We start from the raw sequence: 20,863 nt of genomic DNA on the forward strand, positions 1-20,863 counted from the left end.
CATTCAAGAGAAGGTTAAGGCCACCAAAAAAAAAAAAAAAGAAAAAGAAAAAGAAAAAAGAAAAGTCTTCTCTTCAAGGTAACACACTAATCGCAGTCTCATTTTGTTTTAAAACCTACAAGATAATACCCAAACCTTGAAAGGCACAGAAAGTGAAACGACCTTGGAGCATCTATCTATCTCCTCAAGCATCTGACAGCTCGGGGCCCGACCCGCGCCGGGAGGGAGGCAGGTCGGCGGGAGGAGTGCTGCCGGGCGGCCGCTCGCCGACGCGGGTCCCGCCGGGTTAAGCGGTGCGGGCGGTCACCGCCTCGCCCGCGACGGCTCCCTTCGGCCAATTCAGGAGGAAAGAAACCCCAAAGCAAAAAGGCCGTTCCGCCCGTTCCCTCACTGGACGGCGGCGGAGGCTCACGGGCTGCCCACACGCGTCGCCGCCGGTAATCCTTCTCCTCCTTCCCCAGTTCGCTTCCCACAGCCGCTCGACCCGAGGCCACCGCCCTTGCCCGCCGGTCCCTCGGTCCCCGAACCCCGGCCGCCTCGCCTCGCAGTGGGGCGCCGGCGGAATCCTGGGGTCGCTCGCTCCGCGGGACCCGAGGGGACGTCGCGCCCGGACGCCCGCCGCCCCGGTCCCGGCGCCATTCCGCTCCGGCCCCAGCCCCCAGAGCCGCGCCGGGGCGTTCGAGGGGGCGCCCGGCCGGGACCACTTCCAGCCGGGCCCGCCTCTGGAGCCTCACAGCCCACGGTGGCCACAGCCCTCCCGCCCCGCCGGCGGCCGGTGGCCCGAGTCCCGTGGCCCTTCACCGCCCTCCGCGCCCCACTCCCTCGGGGGAGCGGCCCTCGCCGCGGCTCCTGGGAGCCGCTCGGGCCGAGCCCGGTCTCCAGCCACCCCGCCCGCGGTCTCCCCGGCCCCGCGACGCAACCGGGCCGCCAGCCGTGCGCCGTTACCTGGTGGTGGTTGTAGGAGTTCCTCTGCTGCAGGAAGGCGGCGGCCGCCGCCTGGTGCTGCTGCTGGAGCTGCGGGCTGACTGGCGACCTCCGGCTCTGCGGCTGCTGCGGCGCCGCGGGCGGCGGGGGCTGCTGCTGAGGTAAATTCATGGCGGGCGGCGGGGGCACGGCGGCCGCCGAGAAAGGGCCCCCGAAGCCGCCGCCGCCGCCGCCGCCGCTCGCCGGCACGCTAAGCCCCGCGCAGCCGTGCGGGGACACCGGCGAGAAGCTCGGGAAGAAGGCCGGGTTCATGGACGACGGCAGCCCGGGATAGAAGCCGTTCTCCGAATCGGGGCTGGGCGGCGGCATGGCGCTGAGCGAGCCGCCGCCGCCGCCACCCGGGGTGGCGGCCGACGAGCCCGGCGGCTGCGGCTGCGGCTGCGGCGGCTGCTGGGGCGGCGGCGGCGGCGGCGGCTGCTGGGGCGGCGGCGGCGGCTGGGACTGGGGCGGCGGCGACGCGGTCTGCACCGACCAGGGGGTGCCGAAGCCGGGCAGCGGCGGCGGCGACGCGGAGCCGCCTCCCCCTCCGCCTCCGGGGGGCCCCCCGCCCCCGCTGCTGCCGCCGCCGCCGCCGCCCGGGTGCGGAAGGTCCGGGCTCTGCAGGCTGCTGAAGGCGCCCGCGCCGAGCGCCCCGCCGGGCAGGAGGTTACTGGGACTGTTGAGCAGAGGGTGGTTGGGGGACTCCATGGAGCCCGGCGCGGGGTTCACCGGCGGCGTCGAGGGGGCCAAGCCCGCATTAGGGGGCTCGGCGGCGCTGCCCTCGCCCGCGGCCGGGGTCTTGCGAGGGCTGCCCGCGCCTCCGTGGCGGCGCCGCGGGGCTGCGGGCGGCGAAGGCTGGAGTTGCGGGAGCGGGGTCAGGTCGGCCGGGCGCTGCCGCGGGGCGAAGTCCTGCGGCGGGAGGTGCTGCGGGTGCGGGAGGCTGAACGGCGGCGGCGGCGGCTGCTGGCGCTGGGCGAGAGGCGCCGGCTGGAGGAGCTGGCCGGGCGGTGGCGGCGGCGGCGGCGGTGGCGGGCTGAACCGGCCTGGGCAGTGGAGCGGCGGCGGCAGCGGCTTCGAGTCCGGAGGGTGGGGAAGATGGGGAGGGCTGAACTCTTTCCTCTTCTGGCTGCTCAGCTGCTGCTGCTGCCGCTTACTGAAGTCCTGCGGGGAGGAGGTGCGGCGGCAGCAGCAGCAGGAGGCGGAGGAGGAGGAGGGGTGGTGCAGACTCGGTTTGAAGTCCTGGGAGGGGAGGAGGTGGGTCACACCCGCGTTCGTGCCGCCGCCGGGGTGGTGGTTGGGGAGTTTCTCCGTGGCCGCCGCCCCCGAGAGCGGCCGCGCCGGCTGCTGTGTCAGCCCCAGCAGCAGCTCATCCTGCATGGTCTGCTGATGCGCCAGGAACGGGGAGGAAGAGGAAGCGGCGGCGGCGGCGGCGGCGGCGACGGCAGCCGAGCGGTCCGCGCCGCCGCAGCCGAGGGGGATCGACAAGGGGGAGGCGGCCTCCGAGAAGCCGGTGACAGGCAACGGCGGCGGCGAGAGCGGGCCGAAGGGCGTGGCGGAGGGCAGTGGGGCGGCGGGTCCCGCGGCGGAGGGACAGTACGCTCCGCCGCTGAACAGGGACCCGGGGCTGTTGCTTCGGAGAGGGGCGGTGTGCAGCACCCCAAAGCCGAAGTCCCTCATTTATCAGGCCGGCGGCCGCGGGAGGAGACGCGTCCCGTCCGCCGCCGCCGCCGCCGCCCTGCCTAAGAAGCCGCCGGATCTGAGGCGGCGCGGCCGTGGTGGAAGGAAGTGGGGCGGGGGAAGTCAGTGAGTGAGGGACACCGTGACTGAGCCAGGGGGCACCAACTTCGGCCCCCGCCACCCCTCGCGGCGCTCACCGCCACCTCCCGAGACCGGCTCGGGCTCCGCCGCCGCGGCCGCTGCGGCCGCCGCCGCCCAGGCCGCTTAAGAAGCCCGGAACGTGCGTCAGCGCCACCTCACAATCGCACCGCCCCCCGCGGTGCGTCCCGGCACGCGCGGGCCCGCGGCCGCCGCGCCCCCCACTGCCCCGCCCCTGCCGCCGCCGCCCCGCCCTCCATGAATATACAGATGAGGGCCGGGGACGCGCTCGCGCTCTCGGGAGGGCGGGGGGAGCGCGGGCGCGAGCGCGAGCGACGCGTCTCCTCCGGCTACCCCCGCGTCCGGGAAAAGGAGCGGCCGGTTGGACCGGCGTGGGGCTGGCGACGCCTGAGCGCCCGGCGCGCGCTCACGAGAGCAAGCACGCGCGCGTGCGCGAGGCTCGAACGGCTCCTGGGCAACCGCCCCTCCTGGCGCGGGGTCCCGGCCGAGTCTGCGGCAGGTCGCGCGCGCCACCTGCCCTCCGACCGCGTCTCCCTCAGGGCCCCGCCCTGGGTCACGGAGGCCGCCGGCATAGGGGTCCGCCCTAGGCCGTGCTGGTCCGCGGGGGAAACTGAGGCCCGGGAGTGTATCTCCGCGTCGGCGGCCGCGCGGAGACCCCGGCACCTCGCGTCCCCCCGGGGCTTGGCGCGGGAGGCCTCTGGCCGGCTCGCGTGTGCAGGGCTCGGTCGCCTCGCAGGCCTCCGGGCGGCTTGCCTTGGAAAACGCCTTTTCGTGCGGGGTTCCGTTTTTTTTTTTTTTTAAGCCTCTCGCGCCGCGTGCTGTCATCCGCCCTCCCACCGCCGCGGGGAAGTGTTCCTTGTCGTGGAAACACGAAGCCCCGGCCTCGTCCCAAGCGTTTTCACTTCAGTGGTGACGAACAAAAGTCCCCGCAAGCCCCGCGGTCCCGCGCGGCGGTTTACACACAGACGCGCACACGGCGGGCCCCGCGGCGAGCTCCCGGGGAAAGCTGGGCCCGCTCCCCAGCCCTCCCGGTCGGGAAAGCGCGACCAGCCGCGCTCGTTCTGGCATCCCCGCCCCTTCCCCCGGGAGACTCAACCATTTCCAAAGCTTTATGAATTTTCTAGGGAGAAAGACTTCTTGACAACAGGGAGGAAAAGGAGATTCTGACTCAGCAACAGACTTGTTGAGACTTGCAAAACGGGAAGAGGAGAGCTTTCCAAGGTAGAGCTCTTGTTGGAAGTGACCGAAGAGGCTCTCAACCTGTGTATTTCCTAAAGAAACATTTTAGATAGATAGATAGGTAGGTAGGTAGGTAGATAGATAGATAGATAGATAGATAGATAGATAGATAGATAGATAGATGAGGTAGACCCTCATCTCATGAAGGAACAGCAGAGTGATCCATACTAGTAAGCGACTGAATTTTATGTTCCTCTTCTGCCATTTTAACTTTTCTTGGCGTTCAGAGAAAAACTACTGAAAGAACTCTAGAAAATAGACTAACATAGACTGATAATCTCAAAAGCAATAGAAATGGGTTTGGATTCTACCTGGTTTGGGTTTGCAACTGAACTTAGATTAAATATTCCGTATTGTTAATTAGCACACTTTTACTGCTGTAGGCAGGAGTGTTCATTTTTTATGGGTCCTCATTTTCTATTAGTTAAATTTCATTCCCACTTTTGTTACTTCAGTGTTTCAAATTTATACAAATCAAAATAAATAGAGAGAAAAACATTCCATGGGGAAAATACATTCTATGTATAACGTTTATGCTTTCCTGTCTAATGAAGTAAGTTTGACATTGCCTTCAAATAAGGAGAAAGTACTTTTATAAAACAACTCATAAATGGTTTAGAAGTCAGTGGATGTATAGAAAATTGGTTTGAATTAGTAATCTCGAAACCATTTTCAACAATCAAGCAAAATATAAAACCAGAGAATTCCTTTTTACTCTAAGTTAGCAATGTCTGGAAAATAACCTGAGCTCCTCAGAATTAAAAATATAAATAGCTATTTTCATAACACCTGTTGACATATCTGTTAATACTCACTAATCCATTTTGCAAGGAAAATGTTCAGCAACTGAGGCATATAAAAATCTTAAAATGAACAAATTTCTTTTTTTTTCTAAGTAAAGTTATACTTGACTGGACTCATCTGAGGATCCAAGACAAATCTCGAAAAGGCAGGCACTGAAATTAGCTCAATCATCCATTAAAATTGCAGTTAGTGCAATGTAGAGAGAGCATACATTTAAAAGCCAAATGGTGCCATTCTGGCCTAAAGTTTGAACAAAAACAAGATTTCTTAGTGTGCTGAGACTAGTTTCAGTTTAGAACATTTCGAGCTCTCCAAAATGGAAAAATACCATCAAGTTTGGTATTATGTAATAAGGTCAAACTTCATATTAAGTGCACTGAATCCTGAAGTTCCATTGCCATGTCCTCTTCTCACCACAGTCACATCTCAGATTGTGTTTTGAGGGTCCCAAGTTATATTCTGAAAGCTAGAACTTTTAAGCTGATGAGTGTCCCATCATTGAAAATAGTTTCCCTGCAGTGCAGGTAGACCTGCGTGGGAGGAAAGAGGTTGGGGCCCCCTAGCCCAGGAGTCCCCAACCTCCAGGATCTGATGTCTAATGATCTGAGGTGAAACTAGTGTAATAATAATAGAAATAAAGTGCACAATAAATGTAATGTGCTTGAATCATCCTGAAACCATCCCCCCACCCCATCCATGGGAAAATTGTCTTCCACAAAACCAGTCCCTGGTGCCAAAAAGGTTGGGGACTGCTGCTCTAGCAAGTCCGAAGCCAAGATCTTATGAGTCTATATCCTAATCATTTTTACATGAAAGTATATTAGTTGCATGACCAGTAACTCAGTACCTGGCTTGAATTTGACAGTCTCTTGTTCACTTCCAGCCACTGGCCTGGGCCAGTGGTTTTAAAAATATTTTGCTACAACCCAGGACACACATATACACACATGCACCTGAGATAAAGCTTTTATTAAGCAATTTTACCTCAATACATGGCACAAACTCTTTTAAAATTTTACTTTTTAAAATCACTAATCAGTCAGTTCAGTCGCTTAGTCATGTCCGACTCTTTGCCATCTCATAGACTGCAACACACCAGGCTTCCCTGTCTATCACCAACTCCCGGAGCTTGCTCAAACTCATGTCCATGGAGTTGGTGATGCCATCCAACCATCTCATCCTCAGTCATCCCCTTCTCCTCCTGCTTTCAATCTTTCCCAGCATCAGGGTCTTTTCTGAGTCAGTTCTTTGTATCAGGTGGCCAAAGTGTTAGAGCTTTAGCTTCATCATCACTCCTTCCAATGAATACTCAGGATTGATTTCCTTTAGGATTGGCTGGTTTGATCTCCTTGCTGTCCAAGAGACTCTCAAGAGCCTTCTCCAACTCCACAGTTTAAAAGGATCAATTCTTCAGTGATCAGCTTACTTTATGGTCCAACTCTCACATCCATACATGACTATTGGAAAAACCATAGCTTTGACTAGACAGACTTTTGTTGGTAAAGTATTGTCTTTGCTTTTTAATATGCTGTCTAGATTGGTCATAGTTTTGCTTCCAAAGAGCAAGCATCTTTTACTTCCATGGCTGCAGTCACTATCTGCAGTGATTTTAGAGCCCAAGAAAAGAAAATCTCCCACTGTTACATTGTTTCCCTGTCTTTTTGCCATGAAGTGATGGAACTGGATACCATGATCTTAGTTTTCTGAATGTTGAGTTTTAGTCCAACTTTTTCACTCTCCTCTTTCACTTTCATTGAGAGGCTCATTAGTTCCTCTTCGCTTTCTGCCATAAGGGTGGTGTCATATACATATCAGAAGTTGTGGATGTCTCCCGGCAACCTTCATTCCAACTTGTGCTTCATCCAGCCTGGCATTTCACCTGATGTTCTCTTCATATAAGTTATAAAAGCAGGATGACTTCAAATCTCTAATTTTAGACTCATGATTAGGTCATGAGCTGAAATTGAAGAACACTGTCCTAGAAGACTACTTCTCATTTTCTCTGTCTTAAGTCCTGCTTACACCTCCTGTCCTCACCCCCAGTTGCTCACTTGGCTTCCTATTTTGCTCAGAAGATAGAAGCAGTTATAGGTGTGCTTCCTCAGGTCCTCATGGCTCCCCTTTCCAGTCTCTGCATCTGTCCCCGGATACCTCACCCCCCCTGGTACGTGGAGCGTGTCCTCACCCCACTTCCGGTCTAAGTCCAGCCCTCCACTGGTGGACCACATCCTTCCCACGCTTGCTCGGGACACAGCTTTGTAGACATCCCGAATTTAACATGGCCCAAGTTGAACTCCCTACTTCCTTATTGGACTGCAAGGAAATAAAACCATCCATCCTAAAGGAAATCAGTCCTGAATATTCATTGGAAAGACTCATGCTGAAGCTGAAGCTCTAATACTTGGGCCCCCTGATGGGAAGAGCCCACTCATTGGAAGAGACCCTGACCCTGGAAAAGATTGAAGGCAGGAGAAGCAGGGAGCAGCAGAGGATGAGTTGGTTAGATAACATCACTGACTTAATGGACATCAATTTAAACAAACTCCTAGAGATACAGTGAAGGACAGGAGAGCCTGGAGTGCTGCAGTCCATGCGGTCGCAAAGAGTCAGAAGTTAACAACTGAACAACAACAACCTCATTAATCCCCATCTGGGTAAATAGCCCTCTACTATTGTAGCTACTTAGGCCAAAAACTTTGGGATCCTTCTTGACTTTTTTTTTTTTTTTTACAGGATAGCCAAGCCATCATTTCATGCTGCGTATCCAACCTTTAAGTTATACCACAATCCAACCACTTCTCACCACTCCCACCTCAAGCAGCGTGGTCCAGGCCACCATGCTGTCCCCTCTGGATTGTTGCTCTCAAATCCTAACCAGTGACCCAGCTTCTTCTCTTGTCTACAGTCTACTCTCCATGAGGCAGCCGGAATGCTACTTTCAGACAGACGACATCAGCTCCTCTGGTGAAATACTGATTTAAATAAAAGTCAGAACATTTTCAATAACTGAAAAGTTCTTCGTCATGGCCTCCTGCCCTCACTGATCCTCCTGACAACTTCTACCCTACAGTGTAATGCTTATTTCTTTAACATTCCAGGCCAAGTTAGCCTCAGGGCGTTAGCTCTTGCAATTCCCACCGTCTGGAATACTTACCCCTGGATACCAGCAGGGCTCACTCTTCACTTTTTTTTTTTTTTTCTTTTTTAATCTCTCTCTCTCTCTCTACTTGGAGTTATCTGCTCAAGCTCATTTTCTCAGTGCTGTCTGTCTTCCCTGCTGCTGTTGTAAAACAGCACCTCCTCCCTCCACTCCAGCCTCCTTCTCCCTCATGTGTGCTCAGTCATTCAGTCATGTCCGACTCTTTGCAACCTCATGGGCTGTAGCCTGCCAGACCCTCCCTTCTGTCCATGGAATTTTCCAGGCAAGAATACTGGAATGGGTTGCCATTCTCTTCTCCGGGGGATCTTCCTGACCCAGGGATCGAACCTGTATCTCTTGTCTCCTGCAGTGGTAGGCGGATTCTTGACTACTGCGCCACCTGGAAAGTCCCCCTTCTCCCTCACAGGCAGTTTGATTTTTCTCCGTGGGGCCCACTCTGTACTTCAACTGTTTATCCGTCCTCCCCAGTTTTCAGAAGACACATCGTTTTGTTCACCATTGCATCCTCAGCACCTGGAATAATTCTGGCACACAGTAGGCAGCCAAGTGTAGTGGAAGGCATGCACTGCAGGAAGGCATTGTGAATTAACAAATAGTTTTAGGAACTAATAGCTATAAATATACTGTAGTATTATGAGAGTCCCTTTATCAGTTGCTGGTTGGCAAGAGCTCCCCTAACACCACCCCGATGCTCCGAGGAATTATAAGCAAGGCAAGATAGCTCCAGGCATCGATAGGATACGTGAGCAAAGACAGACAGGGCAACTCCTAATTTTAGGGGATAGATAATCTGGACTCCAAGGGACAAGACTTCTGTCTTAGGAAACTAGAAAGGATTCAGGCTCCAGAAACTGGGTTACTGAGGAAAGAGAAGAAAACACAGGGATTTGGTAGAGGAACTTGAACAAAAACAGGGAATCATGACTCCAGCTCGGGGAAACAGAGAACAAGTTTAGGCAACGGGACAATGAGACAGAGGTGATGCTGAGCCTTGACTCAGATGCTAGGCCTTGACTGCCGTTATTCCTGCTGCCCAGCCTGTGACTGTGACCCACAGCGTGGGAAAGGGTTAGTCAACAGATGGGAGCTCATTGGTCTTGGCTATGGGGTGGAGGTGGGAGGGAATAGAAATTAAGGCCCACGCGGATGCTGTCCAACTTCAGGGTGCTTTATTTAGACAACATCCCACGGTAACATCATCTTCAGGTTGTTCGTCCTACTTCCGGTTCTCCTGCTGCTTTTCTAAACCTTTCATCCTCTCCTCCATCTTCCTTTCTTTTTACAGATATCGCTTATCTTACAGTCCTTAGCTTATATTCTTGGTCCTCTTCTCTACTTCTGCATTCTCTTTCTAGATGACTTTACTATGATCATTTTTTTTTTTACTTTTATTTGCATTTATTTTCTGCAGCATTTATTCCCGGGCCATAAGTTTTTGTTTCTTCCGTTTCTTCTGGGATATCTTTTTCTTCTGTGCAACCTCCTCTTCTGGTTTAGGAACAATCTGTTCTTTTTCAGTAAGGATCATCTCAATGTGGCAGGGAGAGCTCATGTAGGGGTTGATCCGACCGTGAGCTCTGTAAGTCCTGCGCCGCATCTTGGGGGCTTTGTTCACCTGGATGTGCTCAATGACCAGAGAATCTACATCTAAGCCCTTAAGTTCAGCATTACTCTCTGCATTTTTGAGCATGTGTAGTAAAAATTCAGCACTCTTTTTGGGCCACCGACCCTGCGTCCAGCCCCACTGTTTGGCCTGTGCACACCTACCAACTCCACCATTGTAACGACGGAATGGCACACACTGCTTCTTTAAAGTGACATCCTTCAGATACTTGGTGGCTTTTCGGATATGCATACCCTTTATGGCCTGGGCAGTCTCATGAGTGTTCTTAAAGTGAACATGAAGATTTGAACCTCTTGATTTGCATGATTTTGTGGGGTTTTCTGGGTCGAGTGAATAGCGCACCATGTTTAAGGGTCAGCTCAGGCCGCTTACCGGAAAAGCTATGATCATGTTTTAAAACATCGTCTATCTCAGACCCAGGAATTCTGTGTGTCCATACCTGAATTAGTGGTAAAGAACCTGCCTGCCAATGCAGGAGACACAAGAGAGGAGGGTTCGATCCCCTGGAGGAGGGAATGGTGACCCACTCCAGTACTCTTGCCTGGGAAGTCTTATGGACAGAGGAGCATGGTGGGCTGCAGTCCATAGGGTCACAGGGTTGGACATGAGTGAAGCGACTTAGGATGCACGTACTTGAACTTACCATCTCTCTCCTCTTTTGCTCCCTATCTGACTGATTGCATCATTACACAACTAGGTTTTCGAGCTGGAAACTTGAGTTGTCCTCTTCTCTGTCTCTCCCTCTCCAAAAGCAATTGGTAGCTACTGTATGTCAGTTCTACTGTAGAATCAGAGGCAGACCCCTTAGCCTTCTCCCCATTCATGTTTTAGCTCTCCCCATGTTTTAGCTCTCTCTCCTTCTCCCCATGTTTTAGCTCTGAATCTTTCTTCTTTCCTGCCCTAGTGCAACAACCTCTTAGCTGACTTCCCTACAGTTCCTCTTCTGATTCTTTCCCCTCTAATAGTCCTCAAAGCAACTATGATCCTGTTACACTGTCCTTGTCAATAACCACTCCCTAACTTCCACAGTATCAAGTCCAAACTTGCTAGCAGACAGGTCCCTTCAGGACTTACTTGCAGCTTTCCACTTTGCCTTGATCACCTGTCACTCTCCATCCTACCAGATTCGCTGAGTCAGCCATGTCATTTCATAACTCTGGGCCTTTGCACATGATGCTTCTAGTTCCTGGAATGCCTCTTTTCATCATCTAATGCTTCCTTTCCTTCCAGCCTAAATGCCTGTCTTTTTTGACTCCCCCTGGTACAGTGAGTTGAGACCTGTTCTACACTCTGAACATTATTGTAATAATTTTTTATTGTTATGTGTCACATGGACATAATTATTAATATGCTTCCTTGACTATCTGCCCTTTTAGACTGTGCGTTGCTTTATAGGTCATGATTCTGTCACAGTACCTGGAGCATGGTTCCCAATAAATGTTTATTGATTATTAATTATTAATCATGCAATTAATGCTGTAGGAAGGAAAAAGGAAAGAGAGAAGAATGTAAGGAAGGCAGTGGGGAGGGAGAGGGAGGAAGGAAAAGAAGGAAGAAAATGTTTCTGGAGCACATTTAAAAGGGATGTGCTGTTATCTAGAGAATGGTAGCATTAAGCTACCAGGTTTCCCTGGTGGCTCAGCTGGTAAAGAACCCACCGACAATGCAGGAAACCCCAGTTCAATTCCTGGCTTGGGAAGATCACCTGGAGAAGGATGTGGCCACCCACCTCAGTATTCTTGCCTGGAGAATCCCCATGGACAGAGGAGCCTGGCAGGCTATAGTCCATGGGATCACAGAGTTAGACATGAATGATCAACTAAGCACAGCATAGTGGCATTAAGAGTTATGTTGCTGAAGGAAAAATAAATAAATAAATAAAAGGAAAATCTCACTCACCTTCCCTGCATTTTCTCTGATGACACTAAACTGAAAGATCCATTTTTCTATTGCAGTTTTCACTCCACTCACTATGCCACCCAAGGATGAACTCATTCATTTACAGAGGCAAATATCTAGAATCTTCCCCCTGCTGATAAAGTATAGCCCCCAAACAAAAATAAAAGGTTTTCCAGGAAGTGTTACCCTTTGTGCAGCCTGGGAGATTTGTTATTCAAGTCCAGCACTCCCGCCTAGAGAAGAAAACTTCAACCTCTAATTCATGCCAGGGTGCTCCTGAACACTTGGGTAGACTGACTTAACAGTTTCATTGGTTTCACCTTCTGTCTTTAGGCTTCGTCAATTTGACTGGAATATACCTGACTAGATTATAGTCAGTTTGACTAGACTAGATCTAGCTCAACATTCAGAAAACTAAAATCCTGGCATCTGGTCCCATAACTTTATGGCATATAGATGGGGAAATAGTGGAAACAGTGGCAGACTTTATTTTGGGGGGCTCCAAAATCACTGCAGATGGTGACTGCAGCCATGAAATAAAAAGACACTCCTTGGAAGAAAAGTTATGACCAACCTAGACAGCATATTAAAAAGCAGGGACATTGCTTTGCCAACAAAGGTCCATCTAGTCAAAGCTATGGTTTTTCCAGTAGTCATGTATGGATGTGAGAGTTGGGCTATAAAGAAATGAGTGCTGAAAAATTGATGCTTTTGGACTGTGGTGTTGGAGAAGACTCTTGAGAGTCAACTTGGACTACAAGGAGATCAACCAGTCCATCCTAAAGGAAATCAGTCCTGAATATTCATTGGAAGGACTGATGCTGATGCTGAAACGCCAATACTTTGGCCACCTGGTGTGAAGAATTGACTCACTGGAAAAGACCCTGATGCTGGGAAAGATTGAGGGCAGGAGGAGAAGGGGACGATGTAGGATGAGATGGTTGGATGGCATCACCAACTCAATTGACATGAGTTTGAGTAAACTCCGGGAGTTGGTGATGGACAGGAAGGCCTGGCATGCTTCAGTCCATGTGTTGCAAAGAGTTGGACATGACTGAGCGACTGAACTGAACTGAACTGAGATCTAGTCAATTTGACTAGATTATAAATCTTTGGAGGCAGTGGCTTTCTATGTTTATTTTCCTAGTTTTTGTTGATGCATTTATGTATCCACTATTGAGTGCCTACTATGTTCCAGCCACTACGAGGCACTGGGGATACAACCAAGGACAAAACAGAAGGCACGTGCATTATTCTGCGCAGTCAGAGATACTGTAAATCAGTGTTTACTGTTGATACTAGTTACCATAATTCGCAGCTCTAATTATCTTGACAGATTCTTAAACAGTGAGATTCGAAGCTGAAACTGACCTACTAAATTGGAGTCCTATGTGCTGCAGCATAGACTTGCTAGGCCAGTCATGGGTGGAGCAATGGCATGCATGTGGGATATTGAGGTAAGGCAAGGCAACTTCGGTGAGAAGGTAGGAGAAACCACACTGAAACACATTGTAATCCTGGCTTGCGATGAGACGTTCATTTGTTATCTCCGTGTGCGTGCATGTTAAGTGGCTTCAGTTGTGTCTGACTCTTTGCAACCCCATGGACTATAGCCTGCTAGGCTCCTCTGTCCATGGGATTCTCCAGGCAACAGTACTTGAGTGGGTTGCTATGCCCTCCTCCAAGGGCATCTTCCCTACCCAGGGATCTAACCCCAGGTTCTTATGTCTTCTGAATTAGTAAGTGGGTTCTTTACCACTAGCACCTCCTATGGAAGCCCCGTTCCCCCCCACCCCCAACCCCTGCATACTTGTCAGAATATATTTTGTGAGTAGATAAAGCAAAAGCAAACAATATCCCTATTTCACATCTGGAAAACTGAAGCCCAGGAACAAAATAATTTGCCTAGGTAGTTGGTGTAGGCTGGACTGAGTGCCCCCACCTTCCTGTTCCTTAGACTCCTGCTCTGTTACTTGGGCATCAGGCTGTCACCTCAAATATGCAACATGTTAGCACAAAACAGTCATGGTGATGAGCCCTAAAAACACTGGTGGCTATGCTACCAAAGGATACAGAATGGAGAAGACAACACTCAAAGCATTCCCAGTAACGCCGGACTGAAAGAGTAACCGTTGATAGCAGTGACCTCGGAGTGAAAGCTTCCTGTTTTCAAAATTTGTATCCCATGAAAATTCAGAAATAATTCTCAAATATGCTTACTCATTTTTCTCCTATTAGAAGAATGAGGTATGATAGTGTATATTGGATATACCGCATTTAATTCTTTTTTTTTTTTCACATTCTCGAAAGCTTAACTCTTTCTACTGATAAATTATTCTATGCAGAGGAAAGTCAAGATGCACTCCAAAAATAGGAAAATGAAAGGAGACTAAATTCTTCCTATATTTGAAAGGAAGAAAGAACTTCTAAATGTTAAATATTAAATATCTTCATTGACTAATTAATCTCTAAGGAAAACCGGCGACGTAAACAGAACAAACTCTGACTTTATGGGAAAAACTGAATTCTATTACCAGTTCTAACACCTAAAGGGTGGAGTGTGTTAACCTAGTCAGGTTACCATTTGTCAGTCTGTTTTCTCCTCTGATAAATAACATAGGGAACTATGCCCAAAAAACACCTTATGCCACGAGACCACTGGTCTTGAAATTAGGATACAGTCAGACCATCTCAATCCAATAAAAATATAATGAGAGCTACATATGAAGCACCATTGAAAGAGGAAAAACAAGAGGGTGAAGTTAACTTAAGTAGTATATTTACTTTAATTCAGTTTGCAAAGTCAGTTCAGTTCAGTTCAGTTCAGTTGCTAAGTTGTGTCCGACTCTTTGCAACCCCATGGACTGCAGCACACCAGGCCTCCCTGTCCATCACCAACTCCCAGAACTTGTTTAAACTCATGTCCATCGAATCAGTGATGCCATCCAACCATCTCATCCTCTGTCGCCCCCTTCTCCTCCTGCCATCAATCTTTACCAGCATCAGGGTCTTTTCCAATGAGTCAGCTCTTCACATCAGGTGGCCAAAGTATTGAAGTTTCAGCTTCAGCATCAGTCCTTCCAATGAACATTCAGGACTGATCTCCTTTAGGATGGACTGGTTTGATCTCTTTGCTGTCCAAGGGACTCTCAAGAGTCTTCTCCAACACCACAATTAAAAAGCATCAATTCTTCAGTGCTCAGCTTTCTTTATAGTCCAACTCTCACATCCATACATGACTACTGGAAAAACCATAGCTTTGACTAGATGGACCTTTGTTGGCAAAGCAATGTCTCTGTTTCGTAATTTGCTGTCTAGGTTGGTCATAACTTTTCTTCCAAGGAGTAGGTGTCTTTTTATTTCATGGCTGCAGTCACCATCTGTAGTGATTTTGGAGCCCCCCAAAATAAAGTCAGCCACTGTTTCCACTGTTTCTCCATCTATTTGCCATGAAGTAATGGGACCAGATGCCATGATCTTAGTTTTCTGAATGTTGAGCTTTAAGCCAACTTTTCCCTCTCCTCTTTCACTTTCATCAAGAGACTCTTTAGTTTTTCTTCACTTTCTGCTATAAGGGTGGTGTCATCTGCATATCTGAGATTATTGATATTTCTCCTGGCAATATTAATTCCAGCTTGTGCTTCTTCTGGTCCAGCAGTTCACATGATGTGCTCTGCATATAAATTAAAAAAGCAGGGTGACAATATACAGCCTTGACATACTCCTTTTCCTATTTGGAAGCAGTCTGTTGTTCCATGTCCAGTTCTAACTTTTGCTTCCTGACCTGCATACAGATTTCTCAAGAGGCAGGTCAGGTGGTCTGGTATTCCCATCTCTTTCAGAATTTTCCACAGTTTATTGTGATCCACACAGTCAAAGACTTTAGCATAGTCAATAAAGCAGAAATAAATGTTTTCTGGAACTCTCTTGCTTTTTTGATGATTCAGCAGATGTTGGCAATTTGATCTCTGGTTCCTCTGCCTTTTCTAAACCAGCTTGAAAATCTGGAAGTTCACAGTTCACGTATTGCTGAAGCCTGGCTTGGAGAATTTTGAGCATTACTTTACTAGCGTGTGACATGAGTACAATTGTGCGGTAGTTTGAGCATTCTTTGTCATTGCCTTTTTTAGGGATTGAAATGAAAACTGACCTTTTCCAGTCCTGTGGCCACTGCTGAGTTTTCCAAATTTGCTGGCATACTGAGTGCAGCACTTTCACAACATCGTCTTTTAGGATTTGAAATAGCTCAACTGGAATTCCATCACCTCCGCTAGCTTTGTTTGTAGTGATGCTTTCTAAGGCCCATTTGGCTTCACATTCCAGGATGTCTGACTGTAGGTGAGTGATCACACCATTGTGATTATCTGGGTTATGAAGATCTTTTTTGTACAGTTCTGTGTATTCTTGCCACCTCTTCTTAATACCTTCTGCTTCTGTTAAGTCCATGCCATTTCTGTCCTTTATTGAGCCCATCTTTGCATGAAATGTTCCCTTGGTATCTCTAATTTTCTTGAAGAGATCCCTAGTCTTTCCCATTCTATTGTTTTCCTCCATTTCTTTGCACTGATCACTGGGGAAGGCTTTCTTATCTCTCCTTGCTATTCTTTGGAATTCTGCATTCAAATGAGTATATCTTTTCCTTTTCTTCTTTGCTTTTTGCTTCTCTTTTTTCATAGCTATTTGTAAGGTCTCCTCAGACAGCCATTTCTCTTTTTCTTGGGAATGGTCTTGATCCCTGTCTCCTGTACAATGCATGCAAAGGATTATCATTTATTCATGTAGCTGATATAAAAGTTATTCATTTGCTGCGTCTATTGAGATCCTTGTTGTTTCTGCAGTTTTTTCTATTAATATTGTTTGATTAAGTTTTGAATGTTAAACCAATCTTGCATTTCTGGGAAAAATTCCTCTTTGTCATAGTGTGCAACTGTATCAGTTCAGTTCAGTTCAGTCTCTCAGTCAGTCATGTCCAAATCTTGGTGACCCTATGGACTGCAGCATGGCAGGCTTCCCTGTCCACCACCAACTCCCGGAGCTTGCTCAAACTTATGTCCATTGAGTTGGTGATGCCATCCAAACCATCTCATCCTCTGTTGTCTCCTTCTCCTCCTGCCCTCAGTCTTTCCCAGCATCAGGTCTTTTCCACTGAGTCAGCTCTTCACGTCAGATGGCCAAAGTATTGGCGTTTCAGCTTCAGCAGCAGTCCTTCCAATGAACATTTAGGACTGATTTCCTTGAGGATTGACTGGATCTCCTTGCCGTCCAAGCGACTCTCAAGATTCTTTCCAACACTGCAGTTCAAAAGTCAGTTCTTTGGCACTTAGCTTTATGGTCCAACTCTCATCCATAGATGACTTCTGAAAAAACCATAGCTCTGGCTAGATAGATCTTTGTTGGTAAAGTAATATCTGTCTAGTCAAAGCTATGGTTTTTCCAGAAGTCACATATGGATGTGAGAGTTGGACCATAACTCTCTTATTCTGGTCCATAATTCTTCTGAGCACTGAAGAATTGATGCTTTTGAACTGTGGTGGTGGAGAAGACTCTTAATAGTCCCTTGGAAAAGACCTTGATGCTGGGAAATACTGAAGTCCTGAGGAGAAGGGGACGACAGAGAATGAGATGGATGGATGGCATCACCAACTCAGTGGACACAAGTTTGAGCAAACTCTGAGAGCTGGTGATGGACAGGGAAGTCTGGTTTGCTATAGTCCATGGGGTCGCCAAGATTCAGATTTACTGAGTGACTGAACTGAACTGAACTGAGGTGGTGCTGGGGGCTAAAGAACCTGCCTGCCAATGCAGGAGAAATAAGAGATGTGGATTCAATCACTGGGTAGGGAAGACCCCCTGGACGAGGGCGTGGCAACTGACTCTAGTATTCTTTCCTGGAAAATCCGCATGTGCAGAGGAGCCTCGAGGGCTGTGGCCTATAGGGTCGCAAAAGAGTTGGACACAACTGAAGGGATGTAGCATGCACAGCATGCACAAAGAATATTGGTCTGTAGTTTTCTGGTCATGTCTTTGTCTGGTTTAGGTCTCAGTGTAATACTGGTGTCATCGAAAGAGTTGGGAAGTGTTCCTTCCTCTTCAAATTTTTTGTAAGAGTGTGTGAAGGGTTGGTATTAGTTCTTCTCTATATGTGTGGTTGAATTCACTAGTGAAGCCATCTAGGACTAGATTTTCCTTTGTGGAAAGTTTTAAAATTGCTAATGATATCTCTTTCCTTGTTATAAATCTATTCAGATTTTTTTTTCTAATTTCAGTTTCAGTTGCTTGTGTTTTTCTTAGAATTTGTCTGTTTCATCTAGGTTATCAGATTTGATGTCATAAGATTACTCATACTGCTTCCTTGCTGCTGCTGCTGCTGCCAAGTCGCTCAGTCGTGTCCGACTCTGTGCAGCTCCATAGACGGCAGCCCACCAGGCTCCCCCGTCCCTGGGATTCCCCAGGCAAGTACACCGGAGTGGGTTGCCATTTCCTTCTCCAATGCATGAAAGTGAAAGGTGAAAGTGAAGTCACTCAGTTGTGTCCGACTCTTCGAGACCCCATGGACCGCAGCCCACCAGGCTCCTCTGCCCGTGGGGTTTTCCAGGCAAGAGTACTGGAGTGGGTTACCATTGCCTTCTCCGACTACTCCCTTACAGTTCTTTTTATTTCTGAGGTTAGTACTGAGGTCCCCTCTTTTATTCCAGATTTCAGTAATCTGAGTCCCTGCCTTTTTTCATGGCCAGGTTAACTAAAGGTTAATTTTGTTGATCTTTTTCGGAGCACTAGCTTTTTATTTCATTGATGTCCACTAGTACTTCTATTCTCTATTTTATTTATATGTGCTCTAATTTTTATTATGTTCATCCTGCCTGCTTTTGTTTTAGCTTCTTCTTTTTTTAATTTCTTAAGATGGAAGTTGAGGTTTTTGATCTTAGATATTTATTCTTCTTGTAAAAAATAAGCATTATGGCTCTAAGTTTCCCTCTGATTGCTGTTTAAGTGGCATCTCATGAGTTTTGGTATGTGTGGTTTTATTTTCATTTATCTCAAATTTGCCTTGTGATTTCTTCTTTGACTCATTTATTACTTAGGAGAGTTTTTTAACTTTTCCTTTCTCAAATTTCTTTCTATCATTATGAGTTTTCGTTTCATTTCATTGCGGTCAAAGAACACTGTATAATTTAAATATTTTTAAATTGTGTGTGTATGCTCAGTCACTCAATCGTGTCTTACTCTTTGCAGCCCTATGGACTATAGCCTGCCAAGATCCTCTGTCCATGGAGTTTTCCAGGAAAGAATATTGGATTGGATCACTGTTTCCTCCTCCAGGGGATCTTCCCAAACTGAGAGTCAAACCCTTGTCTCCTGCATTGGCAGGCCGATTCTTTGCCACTAGCGCCACCTGAGATACTTTTAAATTAATTGAGATTTGTTTCATGGCCTCCTAATATATCCTGGAAAGTGTTCCATGCGTACTTGAGAAGAATGTGTATTCTGCTTGTTGATTGGGGTGCTCTGTAGATGTCTGTTACATTTAGTTGGTTTACAGTGTTTATGTTTTCTATTTCATTGTTTATCTGACTGGTTGTTCTACCCATTGTTGAAAGTGGGGTATTGAACTTTTCAAATATTATTGTTGAATTTTCTATTTTGCCTTTTAATTTATGTACTTTACTTCATGTTTTGGGGTGCTCTGTTGTTAGACGCATGGTTTATACTTATTTTGTCTTCCTGATAAACTGACCCTTTTATTATTATGTCCTTTTTTGTCTCTAGTAACAAAGTTTGTTACTAGATTTTTTGTTCTAAGATTTTTTTTGCCTTATACTACTGTAGGGAGAAATATCAATAACCTCAAATATGCAGATGACACCACCCTTATGGCAGAAAGCAAAGAGGAACTAAAGAGCATCTTGATGAAAGTGAAAGAGGAGAATGAAAAAGCTGGCTTAAAACTCAGCATTCAAAAACTAGGATCACGGCATCCAGTCCCATCACTTCATGGCAAATAGATGGGGAAACAAAACAGTGACAGACTTTATTTTCTTGGGCTCCAAAATCACTGCAGACGGTGACTGCAGCCATGAAATTAAAAGACAGTTGCTCCTTGGAAGAAAAGCTATGACCAACCTAGACAGCATATTAAAAAGCAGAGACATTACTTTACCGACAAAGGTCTGTCTAGTCAAAGCTACGGTTTTGCTAGTAGTCATGTATGGATGTGAGAATTGGACCATAAAGAAAGCTGAGCACCGAAGAATTGATGCTTTTGAACTGTGGTGTTGGAGAAAACTCTTGAGGGTCCCTTGGACTGCAAGGAGATCAAATCATTCAATCCTAAGGGAAATCAGGCTTGAATATTCTTTGGAAGGACTAATGCTGAAGCTGAAGCTCCAATACTTTGGCTGCCCCATACAAAGAACTGATTTATTGGAAAATACCCTCATGCTAGGAAAGACTGAAGGTGGGAGGAGAAGGGGATGACAGAGGATGAGATGGTTGGATGGCATCACTGACTCAATGGACATAAATTTGAAGAAGCTCTGGGAGTTGGTGATGGATGGGGAAGCCAGGCGTGCTGCAGTCAATGGGATTGCAAAGAGTTGCATGTGACTGAGACTGAACTGAACTGTCGCCACATCGGCTACTTCTGGATGCTCCTTATATGGGATATATTTTTCTGTCCTTTTACTTTCAACTTTTCACATCTTTGTGTCTCTTGTGATGGTATATAGTTAGATCATCTTTGCTTCATGTGACCATTCTTTGCCTTTGACTGGACAGAGATACACACTCTTACTAGAGGAATGATATTTTCATTATTTCATAAACTATACATTTATTGTTTTATTATAAATTAGTTGCTGAGAGCAAACATATTGCTTTATCTTCTTTTTATAATTTATGGAAAATGAATTAATTATTCATATTAGATCTACATTATTTTAGTTTTTAATACTTATAATCTGTTTTATAGGATTCATTTTGTAACTTATTTTTCAATGTTTTTTATAATGTGTCTGGTAGCGCTTATTAGTATATCTATTTGAACTGGTATAATAAATGAAGATTTTTTTTCTGAAAGAAAGTGTAATTCAGCTTCTTGTTTGCCAGGGATATTTTTGTAAATTGACCTAACTATGCAGTTCTACAGTTTTAATTTAATATATGTGTATAAAATCCAGGGAGAAAGTATTATGGAAATGTGAGTTGAAAAGCAGAGGAAAGGCCTAAAATTTCCAAATTTTACAAAATACTTTTTATCAATAATATACTGTTAAATAACTAGTCTTTAGCATTTAATTTATAATATTCAAATTTCATTTGATACATTTAAATTAATATAG

General features: G+C 47.6%; 1 protein-coding gene and 1 long non-coding RNA gene across 9 annotated transcripts in view; one reads left to right on the top strand and one right to left on the bottom strand.

The window, feature by feature from the left end:
* Positions 1 to 2,878, bottom strand: part of CPEB2 (cytoplasmic polyadenylation element binding protein 2) — a 72,601-nt gene extending 69,723 nt beyond the window's left edge. For 2 of the 5 annotated variants that reach the window (XM_070458110.1, XM_070458109.1), the window contains exon 1: positions 946 to 2,877. In XM_070458110.1, coding sequence (XP_070314211.1) covers positions 946 to 2,640 — 1,695 coding nt within the window. In that variant the 5' untranslated portion in view covers positions 2,641 to 2,877. Of the gene's footprint in view, positions 1 to 945 lie in introns of all 5 variants that reach the window. The other 3 variants (XM_070458108.1, XM_070458107.1, XM_070458111.1) reach the window with 2 other exon arrangements.
* Positions 98 to 20,598, top strand: LOC110135887 (uncharacterized). Of its 4 annotated transcripts, none has more exons than XR_011484559.1 (5): positions 98 to 437; positions 3,924 to 4,020; positions 7,576 to 7,913; positions 15,656 to 15,863; positions 18,759 to 20,598. It is a non-coding gene; the product is annotated as an uncharacterized lncRNA (long non-coding RNA). The 4 variants fall into 4 exon arrangements; XR_011484558.1 differs by lacking the exon at positions 98 to 437 and adding an exon at positions 1,033 to 1,085; XR_011484557.1 differs by lacking the exon at positions 98 to 437 and adding an exon at positions 1,551 to 1,629.
* Positions 20,599 to 20,863: the final 265 nt, after the last annotated feature.

The sequence above is a fragment of the Odocoileus virginianus genome, chromosome 29 (assembly GCF_023699985.2).
Source record: "Odocoileus virginianus isolate 20LAN1187 ecotype Illinois chromosome 29, Ovbor_1.2, whole genome shotgun sequence".
In the NCBI taxonomy this organism is placed as follows: Eukaryota; Metazoa; Chordata; class Mammalia; order Artiodactyla; family Cervidae; genus Odocoileus; species Odocoileus virginianus.